Source organism: Oenanthe melanoleuca, chromosome 20 (assembly GCF_029582105.1).
Source record: "Oenanthe melanoleuca isolate GR-GAL-2019-014 chromosome 20, OMel1.0, whole genome shotgun sequence".
Taxonomy (NCBI): Eukaryota; Metazoa; Chordata; class Aves; order Passeriformes; family Muscicapidae; genus Oenanthe; species Oenanthe melanoleuca.
The window spans coordinates 9173168-9187267 of NC_079353.1; the positions used below are offsets into that span (position 1 = coordinate 9173168).

The 14100-nt window shown below is 54.0% G+C and overlaps 2 protein-coding genes across 3 annotated transcripts; both read right to left on the reverse strand.

Annotated features, from left to right (window-relative positions):
* Positions 1 to 823: 823 nt before the first annotated feature.
* Positions 824 to 1549, reverse strand: LOC130261398 (elafin-like). The gene is made up of 3 exons (XM_056507566.1): positions 1469 to 1549; positions 1145 to 1306; positions 824 to 988 (listed from the first exon to the last, which is right to left on the reverse strand). Exons 1-3 carry the CDS (start codon positions 1530 to 1532, stop codon positions 984 to 986), a joined length of 231 nt encoding a protein of 76 aa, XP_056363541.1. The 5' UTR covers positions 1533 to 1549; the 3' UTR covers positions 824 to 983.
* Positions 1550 to 6421: 4872 nt separating this feature from the next.
* Positions 6422 to 13377, reverse strand: MATN4 (matrilin 4). 2 transcript variants are annotated; one of them, XM_056507460.1, is made up of 9 exons: positions 13306 to 13377; positions 11012 to 11573; positions 9994 to 10116; positions 9771 to 9893; positions 9515 to 9637; positions 8676 to 9089; positions 8198 to 8350; positions 7344 to 7448; positions 6422 to 7178 (listed from the first exon to the last, which is right to left on the reverse strand). In XM_056507460.1, the coding sequence occupies exons 1-9, from the start codon at positions 13375 to 13377 to the stop codon at positions 7120 to 7122; spliced, it is 1734 nt and encodes a 577-aa protein (XP_056363435.1). In that variant the 3' UTR covers positions 6422 to 7119. The 2 variants fall into 2 exon arrangements, with proteins under 2 accessions (XP_056363435.1, XP_056363434.1); XM_056507459.1 differs by lacking the exon at positions 13306 to 13377 and adding an exon at positions 12531 to 12625 and having other exon boundaries at positions 6422 to 7187; positions 7332 to 7448; positions 11012 to 11581.
* Between the last annotated feature and the right edge of the window lie 723 nt (positions 13378 to 14100).

Consider the following 14100-nt stretch of genomic DNA (forward strand, 5'->3'; position numbering starts at 1 on the left):
TCATGCCTGGCCGTGGGGATCATTAGCTCACGGAACAAATTCCTCCCCAGTCTGGGCTGGGACTAGTTGCTGAGAATGGGACATTCTCAGCGAGCCTGGCATCTGCAATGGGCTGGGGAGGGCTGGCTGTCTGTCTTTGGGCATTAGGCTGGGTGATGCTCTGCCCCTGCAGTGGATGGTGGCTGTGCCTGGTTCTGACCGTGTGCAGAGGCCAGCAGGTCCCTCAGGCTGCACACACTCTCTTCTGCTGAAGGTTTCTTGGCATTTCCTGAATTTCTGTCCCCAGCACTCAGCTGTACAAAAATGACAAGAACTCCTTGGAGCTACAATTTTATTGCTCTTGCTGGAGGCTTTCCCAGGCAAGGTTCTTCAGCTGAATTTTCCCCACCAGCTCAGGTTCAGGGAGGGATTCAGCATCGCTTGGGGTTTGGGTCTGCATAACCCCCTCCTCTGCTCTCTAGATGTGCCCCAAGCAGGGTATTCATAGGAAGGCTCTGCCTTCTGTATCCCCCTGGGCAGGCAGGGTGGGTTCCCTTCCACAGCCCTGCCCAGCTGGGAGGACCCCTTCCAGCCTTCCTAAAACAACCTGACACGTTTTGTTCCAGTTCCTTCTTACTGCTCCCTCCTCCTGCAGGTTGTGTGCCTCTGGGTGGATTTCCCCCCACAAGCCAGCCCCTAACCACACTGCAGATGTATAGCCAGACTGTTTCCATCCTCTTCTCCCAGCAGAAATTCTGGGATGAAAGCAGCAGTGGGACTGTGTGCTAGGATGGAGAGAGTAGGGAGCAGGTGGGGAAAGGAGTCACACATCACAAACACCCTTGGGGAAAGCCTCTTTTATTTGTTGGAAGGGCGGTGGGGAAGCAGAGGGAGAAGGAAAGCTGGCAGAACAGAGCACTGTGCAGCAGCAGCAGTCACGGAGGGATCCTGGAGCTGATATGGGGATGCTGGGATGACCCTCAGCCTGTCCTGGAAGCCGGAGCTCACGCTGGAAAGGGAAAAGCAGGAGAGGTTGGGTCTGGTGTTCACCCCAGCATGTTTGTCCACGGTCACCCCACCAGCCTGAACGGAGACTGTGGCAGCTGGACATAGCTCCTGCCCAGAGCCATCTCATCACACCCCGCCCTGCTCCCTGAGCTCCTACCGTAGGAGATGGGGATGGCAGGCGGCTTGGAGAGGCACTTTTTCCCGCAGAAGGAGCGGCAGCACTTCTTGCCGCGGGGGCAGTGTCGGTCGACGAGGCACTGATTCCGTGGGTTGTGCAGAGCACAGGTGAAGCGTACGGGGGGACAGGACCAGGCGCTGCCTGCCAGAGAGGGACTGGTTTGCTCCAGGGCAGCTGAGGGGCGCTGGGGAGATGCTCCCGACAAACAACCCCTCCCCTTCGCTCCCACAGGATCCATGTAAACACGGCTCTTTCCCAGCACCGAGCTTTCCCCCCCGTACCTTGTCCTAGGACATCTCCTACCTGTTGGCAACTCTGCCCAGAGGATGAGCATCCCCACCAGGAGGAGCGCGGCCACTGCCTTCATGCTGCTGTGTCGCCGAGAGGTGCGAGCGGGAGAGGTGGGGGACACACACATTTAAACCCTTGGCGAGGATGGGGTGGGGAACAGGGCTGGGCACGTGCCAATGTTTGCACCTTTTTCCTCTTCCTGTTTCACTGCGTTTTCCAGAAGAGCCTTTTGCGCAAGATACTCAGGGGATTTTTCAATTGCTCAAAAAGCAGCTATTCCATTGCACAAGTGACCCCTGCAGCCACACATGGGATGGAGGAACAAGCCAAGGGAAGATGAGCCAGGGCATTGTCCACCTGACAGGCTGAAGTCAGTGGATCTGCTTTCTCCTGGGCAGGTATCATCTCCAGGCACCCTTTTTCAGAAGAAACCCTTGTGGTGATCATGTTCCCTTCTGGGGGTCTATTATATGGTTTTCTCTTTGTTCTTTTCTTGCACATGGTCCTGCAAAACAAACCCTACAGCACGATCCAAATCAGCCTGAGGCTGCCTATGTCTTCCCAAGAATGATCTTTCAAGTTTTTCCCAGAAGTAAGTTGCCCCAGCCACAAATCCTCCTTACTCCTGCCTCACTGGGAGTATAAATTGGTCTAGGGAAAACAGCTTTGGCTTAGTCAATGGTGAGTCTTTCTCAGATTCTGAACCACAGTGTCCTCTCTGGGTGGCTTCTGCCATATGAGAAACAGGTTGGTGCTGGCTGATCTCTGGGGTAGGTTAATCCACTCCATAGAGACCTTTCATCAGTCATGATGCAGCACAAGGACAACTTGACTGAGCCCTAACTCTTGATGGCTGTAGGGATTAGGGGCTGTATTCTTGGTTTGGATGGCAAAAGTCCCATCACCCTTCTAGCCTCAACCAGTTCCTCTCTCCCAAGGAAATTGTAACCCTGCCCTGGCCTCCAGGTAAATCTGTTTTCTTTAGTTGTCCTTGGGCAATGGGAAATTACTCCATTTCCCACCAATTGGTCAATGTCCCACTCAGCTTGCGTAAGAGGTTCCTGAAATATTTCTTTGGGGCTTCAGTGGCTGGCAGGAGCCCAAGCTGTCCTGGAAACAGAGAATGCCTGGGGATGGGAGAGCTCCCACAGCCGACCTCCCCCAGTCCTGCAAAGGGCCTCTGACCCTCTGTCCCTGACCTCTCAACCAGGCAGGGACAAAGAGCAGCCAAAGTCCAGTATCACCTCTACATGCTCTGTGCAGCCCCTGAGCCCCCAGAACTACACTGATCCAGCCCCTGGAGCTGCCACTTTCCATTCAGGGTATGGTGGGAATCTCACTGTGCCCTTTCCTGGTCACACTTCCATTCTCAAGTTGCAACACACCCCATTAACTGGAACTCAGCTAACCTGGAGTTTGTTAATTATTGTCCAATTTACCTGTTGACTCTGTGGCTGCATTTACCTCTTGGTGAAGTAATTTGTTAAGTAACGTGCAGAAAATATAGCGGACCCAAAAAGATTGCTTGGGCTGTGCACCAACAATGTAGCACTTTTAATGAGAAATACAAGCACTGGTATAATTTTTAAGCAATCCATTGCCATTCAGCTGCTACTGCAGCTGGAGAGGACAATGCTGTGCTCCCCGCTGGTGCCAGAATCTGGCTGAGGTTATGCTTGGACCTATGCCTCCAAGGGAGGAGAAAAGATCAAGGACCAAGACTTGGATTAAGCTGAAGAGAAGATGGGGGGACAGGGGGATGAGGGCAGGGGGAAGAAATCCACCTGAAGTACATTCTATAGTGCTTTATTCATAGCAGGGGGAAGAGTGTGAACTTTTTTGTCACAAACCAGGACCCAGAATTTCTGGGCACAGTCCTCATGTTGCATGCTGTTATCTGTGCAGCAGCTATTACCCCAGCACCCCTCAGTGCAGTCCCCATCCCATATGGCTCATGCTCTTCTCCACGAAAACCACTTTGTGTCCCTCCTTCCAAAGCTGTAAGGCCCCAGTTGTGTAATGCTTAAGGCACATATTGCATTTCCCCAGCCAGAGCAAGGCTCTGCAGTTTGTATTCTCTGGGAAGGGAAAGGAGGGAGACCAGCAGCCCCTGACCCCCAGCCTCACCCAGGTACACAAAGCACCCCAGGAACAGCTTGTGCCTTGCCAAGCAGCCCTAGTCCCCCACCAGGTCATGCAAAGCTTTCAGCCTGATGATGAGCTCCATCCATCCATCCATCCATCCATCCATCCATCCATCCATCCCTCCATCCCTCCATCCACATCCATCATCTCTCCATCTATCCATTCATCCATCCCTCCATCCACATCCATCATCTATCCATCTATCCATTCATCCACCGATCCATCCATCCCTCCCTGCTCAGCTCCTGGCTCAGGAAGCTCCCCTGAGCTCTGGGCTGGCTCCAGCCACTTGGGATGCCCGGGGGAAGAAGAGGAGGTGTCCAGGAGAAGAGAAAGGGGGTGCCCACAGCCCAGCCTCACCCTCCTAGTGCTGGTATCTGGTGCCATCTAGTGAAGCATCACTGAGGAGGCTCTGCAGGACCCAGCAGGCTCGGCCCTGCTCCCAGATGTAATCCATGGGAAAGGGCCCTGTAGAATCTGCATATACAAATCCCGAGTGTGTACAGAGCTCTTAGTGGGACCTGCTCTGTACACAGGGACCCCCAGCCCTGCACACCCAGACATCTCCAGCCTGGGCAACACGGAGCAAGAGGAAACCACAACTCTGCACAGGCTGCCTGTGCCCAAAGCAAATGGAAAGAGAGCTGAGGTGTGAAAAATAAAGATTGTTTATTTGCAGAAAAGCAGAAACAGTGAACTACACCATGTATTTAAATGGCAAAAAACCCTATAACAACAATAAAATATAAAACATATTTACCCAAGAACCTATATAACAACTATGTATTAAACATACTTACAAAAGATGACAACGCTCTCTAAAATGTATATACAGAAGAATACTGAAGAACACTCTACATATATCCAGAAGGGTGGCATCCCTTCCTGGCATCTCCATCAGTCCTGGAAGAAAAGCAAGGACAGGGTCACTGCAGTCAGGCACAGAGGCCTGTTTCGTGCCCCCAGGCTGGCACACACTGGCACAGCAGGACTCTGCTGCCAGCACTGTCCTGGCTGGGGCTGGGGGCTGCCCCCAGGCTGTGGGACCCAAAGCATGGCCCAGAGCAAGCACAGGGCAGGCTGGGGGTGCTGCTTGTGCCACCAGAACCCAGGGCCACCCCCAGGCACCATGTCCCTGAGCAGGGTCACCAGCCCAGCCCCAGCCTGGCAGCAGGGGACCCACTCTGCCTGTGGGAAGGACATGGCCAGCACCTGCCTGGGGTTGGCGTCCATCCCAGAACAATGTCCTCCTGCTCACCTCTCTCATCCACTTCCATGTCTTCAATATAATCCTCCATTTCCACCTCCATCTCTTCCTCCATCTCTTCTACATGCACATCCATCTCCATTTCTTCCTTTCCATTCTCTTCTCCATCTATAGCCATACTTTCTTCTCTATCAATGCTCATATCAATTTCCATCTCCTGCTCAGTGTCTGTGGCAGCCTGCACAGGGAGCAAAACCTCAGAGTGGGGTCCCTGTCCCACACAATCCCCCACAAAGCTCCAGCCCACCTCCATGGAATGGCACTGTACCTTCCTTGGGACAAAAACTGAGCATCCTGCAGGGATGGATGGCAACATCCAGGCAGCAGCTCAGGACTGACGACAGTGTCAGGGGCCTGGTGACAAGCAGGGTGACAGGGATGCTCTAAGAGTAGGGTGCAGAGTAGGGGGCAATATGAAGGCCAATGGTTGTTTTGTGCTCTTCGCTAGAAGAAAGTTTCAGCTGGAGCTCTTCCTGTGCAGTGATAATGCACAGGAATTCAGTGATAAACCCCCTGTGTGCAATGGGGACCACCTTGAAAGGTTTGCCTTGGAATGGAGCATGAAGATCATCTTATTCAAACCTGAGCTGCCTCCCACCAGACCAAGTTGCTCAGAATCCTGTTCCCTTTGCCTTTGGATGTTCCCAGGGATGGCACATCCACAGCTTCTGTGCACAACCTGGGTCTGTGCCTCACCACCCTCAGTGTAAAAAACCAGCTTCCTTTTAACCCAAATCAACCTCCTGCAGTGGAAATCCATCCCCCCTTCTCCTCCCACCACAGACCTTGTTGAATACTCTGTCCCCATCTTTCCTATGGGACTCTTCAAGTCCTGCACAGCTGCAGTGAGGCCCCCCCCAAGTCACTCTCTTCTCCAGGCTGAGCATCCCCAACTCTTCCGGCCTTTCCTCAGAGCAGAGGGGCTCCAGCCCTTGCAGCTCTCCCATGGCCTCCTCTACCCTCAGTCCAACACCTCCAGGTCCTTCCTGTGCTCAGGACCCCAGAGCTGGGGGCATGGATGGGTCCTGGTGGGGCTGCAGCTTCATGGGAAGCAGAGGGGAAATTTGTGTTATCTCCTGAAAGGAACTGAATGTACTCTGGTGCTGAGGGATAAAATGAAGAGACTGGAGACTGCCTCAGGCAGAGTCCTGCTCTCAGCAACAGTTCTTTGTGAAGACTGCAGGGATCCATCAGGAGCAGATCCTGGGTGTCCCTTTGCTCAGCACCCACCCCAGAGCAGCTGCAATGGGCACCTTGGCCAGGCTGGGGGTGCACACCCAGCTCAGCTCCCTGTGCCCCTACAAGCACAGGCTCCAAAGCAAACCCTGCCCATGGGGACACAGTGTCCATGTCACACTGGCTCCCTCCAGCTGAGGCTGGGCCTGCAGCACCCTGGGGTGCCACACAACAAAGATTTTCCCAAAGGATTTCTGGATCCTGGGGACAGGAGCTGCTGCAAAAGCCAGAGACCCCACTTCTGACACAGAGAAGTGTCACCCTGCAGCCCAGCTGAAAGGAGAGGGACATGTCATACAAATCTTCAGGGTGTTTATTGTCAGGATAGAAATTCCTTTATATAAAACAAGAATTTAAAAATAGCACTACCCTGCTCTCAGAATTAAATATACATATATATATATATATATACACTATATTGATAGAAAGAATAATTACCATTTTGCTATATTTTGTGATTATAAAACCAAACAAGATTAATACCAACTTCCAAACTATTCTGCCAAACCAAGGGCAAGGGGATCTAAGAATTCCTGCCGCCCACCTTCCCATGGGAGCCCACCAGGGCACCACACTGGGAGCCAGCTGGGCATCAGGCATCCCCCATGCTGCCTGCACCACCCAGCTGTCCCTGCCCCACCACTTGGAGGCAGATGCTGAGAGAGCAGAAGCTCCCAGGGTGACACCACTGTAGGTTTTTCCTCTTGCAAAGCAGCCTGACAGGGTCCAGGGGGACTGTGCCATCCCAGTCACTCTGGGGGACACCAGGTGTCATGTCTCCTCTCATCCCAGACCTGCCAATGAACAACTGAACCCCTTCGCTTTGCAGCAGAGGTTTTGTTCAAATTCCATCTCTTGTGTTTTTAGGATTTTTAAATACAGTCCATGCTCCCCTGGGGATTTTACAATACAAGAACAAACACTGATGCTTTATGACAACCTAGCAATAACAATGTCATGTAGCTACTGTACATCCGTCCCCGTGCCCTGCCGAGCACTGCAGCCTCTGCCAGGATCACTTCTTTTTGGCAATCTGCTTTTCCAAGTCTTCAAGTCTGGCTGTCATCTGAGCAAGTGAACGTGCTAAGGAAACAGCGTGAACCAGACAGTCTGCTGGGCAAAGGCCTTTATCCCCTTAAAACAGCCTGAAATTCTCCCCACTCCCATTTATCTATCCCTCCCTCCCGCAGCTCAGCTGATCTGCACCCCGACCAGCCCAGGCATCACCCCAAAGGATATTTTTCTCGGTCAGGCTCTGCAGGATGGCCACGGTGTTGGTCTGGAACTGCACCAGCGCCTCGCACTCGCACGGGCTGCGGATCTCGGTCTCCCCTTTGCCCTCCTCTGTGACAGTGGGGTTTGGCTGCAGTCAGACCATGGCCCCATGGTCTGTCCCTTGCAACCAGACAATCCCACCAGGGCTCAGGGCACTCCCCGCCATTTTGGCCTGTCTTTTCAGCCTCTCTGCTTTCTGTCAGGCTGCCCTGCTGATCCATCAAGCTCTCTGCCAGGCATCCCACAGAGCTGTCACACGTGTGGTCACTGTGCCAAGGACAGCCAGTGCTGAGCTTCACTCTGCCTTCAAGCTGGGGTGGCAGGGGGCACGTTGACTCCATACCTGCAGCCTGTGGGGGTCTCAAGGGCACTGGGGAGCCCCAGCCTGTCCCCACAGAAACCCTGCACCCAGAAACCCTGCACCCAGCAGCAGCACAGGTCTGAACAATTTCTGTATTGCAAAACAAGGTGCACAGGCGACCTTCAGAGCATCCCATAAGGCAGGGTCAACTCCCAAATTCTGCCCATGCAATAGCACAGGGGTGGTTGCTCACATTAATCCTTTTATATTAACCCGCCCTGTTTTTTAATTTATTCCCCCAGCTTCACCTTTTCCAAATCCCTCCCAGAAACCCTCATCTATACCCACAACAGCCTGGAGAGGTCCTGAGATAGCCTGGACTTACAGCAGCCCAGCTCAGCCTTAGGGTACTTGACACAGGGCGACAGACACACAAACGACCCCACTGGATCTGTGGGGACAGAAGGGCTTTCCCTGGCTTGGGGTTGAGTCCCCAAGTGTGGCCAGGAACACCCACCTGGGCAGATATTCAGGGAGAAGTTCTCCACAAGATGGGTCATGGTGGTGAAGTCTGCTGAATAGGAGAAGTGCTGCTCCACTGGCTCAGAGGCAATTGCTCTCAGCTCTTCTTCCACAGCTTTTCCAACACCCACAGCAAACATGACAATCCCTGCATGGCAAGGACACATCCTGACCACTGCACTGGCCACTCTGAAGCAAGCAGCCCCAAGCTCAGAGAGAGCAAAGCCAAGGATGCAGCATTTTCTCTGAGTTTCCCAAATACACAGCAGGAATTTGGGAAGGACAGGCAGGAGCATGGCAGCACTGTGGTGGTGCAGGCTGCTCCATCAAGAATGCTGCTCAGAGAACATCTGCCATGGGATGCAGCCCCTCAAGGTGGGATGTTGCAGCTTTTCCCTGAGACAGCCAACCCCAAGGAACCATCTCAGGCTGCCCAAAACACTTCAATTTGAGGTTCCCAACCCCCTGTGCACCTGATTCCTTTGCTCTCCTGGCCCATTCAGAGATGTCATCCTGGGAGCGCCCATCTGTGAAGACCAGCCCAATTCTGGGGATGTTGTGGGAGAGAGGCCTGGCACCTTCCAGCTCAGAGAAGCTGTGCTCCACCATGTGCTTGAGGGCAAGGCCTGTCATGGTGCCTTTCTCCATGTACTCCACATCCATCACCGCCTTCTTGATCTCATCTGCGCTGTGGTACTTGTTGAGGGGGAACTCGGTGCGCACACGGCTGGAGTACTGCACCAGTCCTACCCGTGTGCCATGGGGGGACACCTCCAGCAGGTCCACAATACGGTTCACAAACTGCTTCACCAGCTCAAAGTTCTGGGGCCGGACACTCTTGGAACCATCGATCACCATCACAAGGTCGACATGGCCAGCTCCACACTCTGCAGGCACAGGGGAAGGTGAGAGAGAAGCAGCCTGGCCATGGCCACTGTTAGATGAAGGAGCCTGGGGCTGAGCTTTGGGGCTTCAGGACTCTGTAGGAACACCCTGGAACTGCAGCTGGGAAGGAGAGCAGACTACACCCAAAAACCTCCACTGACACCCCAACACCCCTGAAAGTTTTTCCTAGGTTTCTCTTTTCCTGAAACTTTCCTTAAAGCTGTTGCATGTTCTGGGCCATGTCTCTGATGATACAAGCATCCACCCCTAGTTGGATACTCCCCTAGCCACAGCCAGCTTTCCACCCTCTTCCAGCCCAGCTTAGAGTCCAAAGTGCAGAGTCCCCCAGCCCAGTTCCAGGTGAGCTTGCTCCAGGAGCACAGAGCCCAGATAAGGAGAATATCAAAGACTGTGTCCCAGTACTCACTGCTGCATGTCTTGCCATCAGCCTGGAGCTGCTGGCCCTCAGGGCACACACAGTGGTAGGAGCCATCTGTGCTCACACACTTGAACTCACAGCCGTGATCCACCCCATTGCAGAGGTCAGTGGCTGGAAGAAAAGCCGGGGGAGTGGGGTTATTCCCATTTGGGGTAGTCTGGGAAGGCTCTTCCCTGGAGACTGGGCAGGACATAAAGGCACGTGCCATACACACAGCCTGTGCTGTGCAGACACCAGGACCTACCCCTGCAGGACTTGCTGTCAGGCTGGAGCGTGAAGCCGCTGTGGCAGCGGCAGTAGTGCCCATTGGGGATGCCCACACACTCATGCTGGCAGCTGTGGTTCCTGAAGCTGCAGTAATCAATCACTGGGGAGACAAGGAAAGTGATGGCAGGAAGGAAGAGACAAGAAGAGAGAGAGAATGGGAAGCAAAGGAAGAAGGGCCAGGGAGGGAGACAGTCACTTACTAGTGCAGCTCCTCTTGTTGTGGCTGAGGTAGTAACCAGGCCGGCAGCGGCACGAGTAGGAGCCCCGCACGCTGACACAGTGGTGCTGGCAGCCGTGCCTCCCGTCTGCACACGCATCAATGGCTGCAGGGAACAGGAACCCATCACCCTCCTGGCCCAGCCTCCCTGGGGCAGCAGGGCAGGACTGCTCCAGGGCTTCACAGCAGCTCCCAGCACCGTGACACAAGAAGGAAAACTCCTGGTGTGGTGGTCAGACCAACTAACACGGCTTTGCACTAAGATCCAGGGGAAAAACACTGCTCACTTTGGTGCTGGGTGGGAATCCTCTGGTAGTCACTGCCCGGACCCCCTCAGCTGACAGGCAGCTGGTTGTGCCCACATAAGTCACAAGTGTCCCATCTTAGAGAGGTGGCCAGGATTTAGCAATGCTGAATGGCTGCAGTCATTGCAGATCTGGGAGCACCCAGGCTGCTGCTGGCCACCCTGAATCCTATGCGGTGTTCCAGCTTCCTTCCATGGGACCCACTACAAGCTCCCTATGAAAGTTCAGATAACAAAAAGGGTTTTTACGGGAGCAGGTCTTTCCATCCACATTGAGCCTGTAGCCTGGGTTGCACTCGCAGTAGAAGGAGCCAGGGGTGCTGACGCAGCTGTGCTGGCAGCCATGCTCCCGCTCCACGCACATGTCCACCCCTGCAAGACAGAATGGGCATCAGAGTGGCCCACAGGCACACCAGACACAAGGGACCCTGGCTCTGGCACATGCCCTGGCCCTACAGCAGAAGCCAGTGTGACCACCTACACATCCCCAGCCCTGCCAGCCCCAGTGCTCACCCACTGATCTCCAGCGCATACACACTGTCCTGGCACCTCACTGGGAATGATGATGCTGCCCCATCTATCCTGCTTCTGGCACAGGCAGCTACCCCAAACACCCCTCTGAAGGTCACCTTCTGACCTGGGTGAGAAGCAGACACCAGGGCCCCCCTTGCCACTCCGCAGCAGGGCTCTCACCCACCACAAAGCTTGTCCTGGAACTGCTTGGCAAACTGCTGGATGAGCTCAAAGGACTCCACCAGGAAGACGTGCTCCTCCAGCGGCGGGGAGGCCATGGCCCGCAGCGAGCTCATGTCAGCCCGCTGGATCCCCACGGCGTAGATCTCAATGCCAGCGTTCCTGGCCTGCGTGGCCACCTCAGTGACACGGTCCTGGGGCCGCCCATCCGTCACGATGATGGCGATGCGGGGGATCCCCTTGTGCAGGGGCCGCGCGCCCTCCTGCGTGCTGAAGGCCACGTTCATGGCATACTGGATGGCCAGACCCGTCATGGTGCCCTGGGCCAGCGGGATGATGCTGTTGATGGCCCTCTCCATGTCTGTCCGTGTGAAGAAGGTCTTGAGGGAGAAGATGTTCTGCACCTGGCTGGAGTACTGGATAACCCCCACGCGCGTGGCGTTGGGGCCCACGTCCAGGCCGCCGATGATGTCCGTCATGAAGCGCCGCATGGTCTCAAACTCGAAGGGCCGCACGCTGCGGGAGCTGTCGATCACAAACACGATGTCCAGGGGACCCGTCCTGCACTTCAGCACTGAGGAGAAGGTGAAGAGAGGTGAAGAGAAGGTGAAGAGAAGGCTCAGTCCTTGCCTGTCTGCAGGAGCACAGAGATCTCTGCCTGCTGGCTGGGGGCTGCTCATGAGGAGTGAAGAGAGCAGGTTTGGGCAGCCCCTACAGACCAGCACCTATCTAATGCCCACTAAATCCACAGAAGGTGGTGGCAGAGCAGAACCAGTGCCCACAAGCTGAAGAGACATCCCCTGACTTTGGGTTGTTGTGGGCAGAAAATGAGACAATAAAAAGCAAAGCTAAGCGCACACACTCGGCAAAGATTGAGCCAAAGAGCTTCTCTTGAGCGTAAGAATGCCACTTCCAGTGCAAACTGGGACAGTGTTCAGCAAGTGAAATGTCAACGAACATATTTTGCTTGGCTTGTGTGCACTCAAGCCTGCAAGAATTGGGCCCTAATCATAAGAAAACACTTTGAGTCCCTTTGGGATGATGCTGGATGTTGCTCAGTTCTCTGAAGGTCTCTGAGAGATACCTGTTCCTTTCTCCATCTGATGCCTTCACTGTTTTTAAAGCAAAATTGATTGAGATGCTTCTGTCCTGGGAGGAGAGAGGTTGGTACCTCTGGGTTTGCTTTGTCCCCTGCACCTGGAGAGTCAAGCAAGGAGGAGGATTCCCCTCACAGCTGTGCCTCCTGCCAAGGTCCCAGCCCATGGCCTGCAGGGTGACAATCCCTGGGCAGGGCTGTGTCCCAGGCCAGGAGGTTCCCAGAGCAAGCAGCACCAGAGCCACCACACTGGGGCCAGAAAGTTTATGTCTCACTACTGGGGAGATCCTCCATCCTCCTGGGGATACTCCCAAAGAAGAGGCATCATGTCCCCCCACATCACACAGCAAACTGTCCTCCAAGGGCTCCACTGCCCTAGTTTCTCACTTCTCTTCCCTCTATGCACTCCCCACCAGCCAGGGCTTACCTGCAGGTTTTGGTCTGGCTTCTAGTGCTGTCAAGAGAAGCAGGAGGAGAGGGGCAACAGGCAGGAGTTTCATGATGGCTCTGTGAGACCACACAACTCCAGTGCTGGAAGGATGTGCTGCAGGGAGAAGACAAGGTGTGATCAGTGCTGAGGATGAGCTCAGCCACAGGGCAACACTCTCCTGTGGCAGGTGTCCCCTAAACAGCAGCAGTTTTCACAGATCCGTCCCCAAACTTCTCTCTGAACCCACATGGAATCTTTCCTGTGCCAAGGACTGGCAGTCTCAGCACAGCTCAAATTCATTACAGTAGCAACACTCAGCCAAAGGGTCTGATTTTCTGCTCTGGGTGGAGCTGGCCATTGGACAAGCCTTATTTTCACTTGCAAACCAGGCAGATGGGATGTTCAGCCAAATGCTTGTTCCCTGACTGTGTGGCTGTTCTCTGCAGCCAGTGGAGAGTGGGAAAGCTTCACACAGGGATGCAGAGCACCAGCCCTCCTGATACTCCTGCTCAGGAAGAAAAGCCCCCAGATGAAACACCAGCACAGACAAAATCTGCTCAGAAGTTTCTCAAAGTCACTGGCAAAGATAATTTTTCCAAGAAATTCCATTCTCTGCCTGTTTCCAAACTCCCTTGGGAGAGCAGAAGCCTCTGCAGGAAGAGGGTGGAAGGTGCCTGTGCAGGTGGGCTCACACCTGTCCCCCCAGGCAGGTGCTGGGTGAAGCATTGCCAGCTTGCTGCTCTCCCTCACATCACCTTGGGGTCCCCACCACTCTGCCACCAGCACTCTGCAGCTCTCCCTGTTCTAAAAGTTTTTCCAAGGGATACCTCAACAGTTTTTTCATGTCTTTAGGGTGGGATCATTGGGGGAAAAAAATATTTAAACTTGTTACCCAAAACCTCAGCTTGTCACTTCTCTCCCTCCACACCCACCTCTGTGTTGTCTTGCCTCGCCTTGCCTTCCCTGGCTCCTGCAGGGACATGGATTTATTTAGTTTATTTTTATTCCAGTTCTGGTTGGAAACCCAAGGTGCTAGGGATGGAAATGCCACAGATAATGTAACTCTCCCCAGGAGATGTGCAGTGCCAGGACTGGGCACAGATACTGGAAGGGCGCTTTTAAGAAAAAACACACAAAAAATCATTTTATAGGTAGTTACCAGCTGGTATTTATTTTGCCCCAGGAGGTCTCAGCTGTAATTCACCACCAGGGTTGCTGTTTAATTGCTCAGTGGTTACGTGCAGCCCTGAACACCACGTCTTTGATAGCAGGGACATTGATAATAAGTTTAACAGCTGCATCTGAAAACAGTCTCAAGACTCAGTGTTCACACCTGGAAAACTATATTAAAGAATTAGGAAGGCAGGAAAGGGGTGCAAGAGGATACTGGGATCCAGAACAGCCTCTCAAAGTGGGAGATGTGGCCTTTCCCTGGAGGTGAGCAGAGTACTAGCCTGGGACCAGCCCGGGACACAGCGACTGCACAGCAGTGCCAGGAGCTCCTGCAGAGCCGTGCAGGGGAAGGACCCGTGGGATCATTCTGCCAGAGGCGATGAGCAAAGACAGC

Bases quoted from the DNA above. Each gene is read 5' to 3' on its own strand.
- LOC130261398 (XM_056507566.1), bottom strand. From the start codon at position 1,532: ATGAAGGCAGTGGCCGCGCTCCTCCTGGTGGGGATGCTCATCCTCTGG. The intron at 1,307-1,468 runs GTAGGAGATGTC...CCTCTCTGGCAG, and splicing joins CTGGGCAGAGTTGCCAACAG to GCAGCGCCTGGTCCTGTCCC.
- MATN4 (XM_056507459.1), bottom strand. From the start codon at position 12,603: ATGAAACTCCTGCCTGTTGCCCCTCTCCTCCTGCTTCTCTTGACAGCA. The intron at 9,894-9,993 runs GTAAGTGACTGT...TTGTCTCCCCAG, and splicing joins CAACAAGAGGAGCTGCACTA to TGATTGATTACTGCAGCTTC. The intron at 8,351-8,675 runs GTGCACAGGGGG...CTTGCCATGCAG, and splicing joins CAGGAGAGCAAAGGAATCAG to GGATTGTCATGTTTGCTGTG.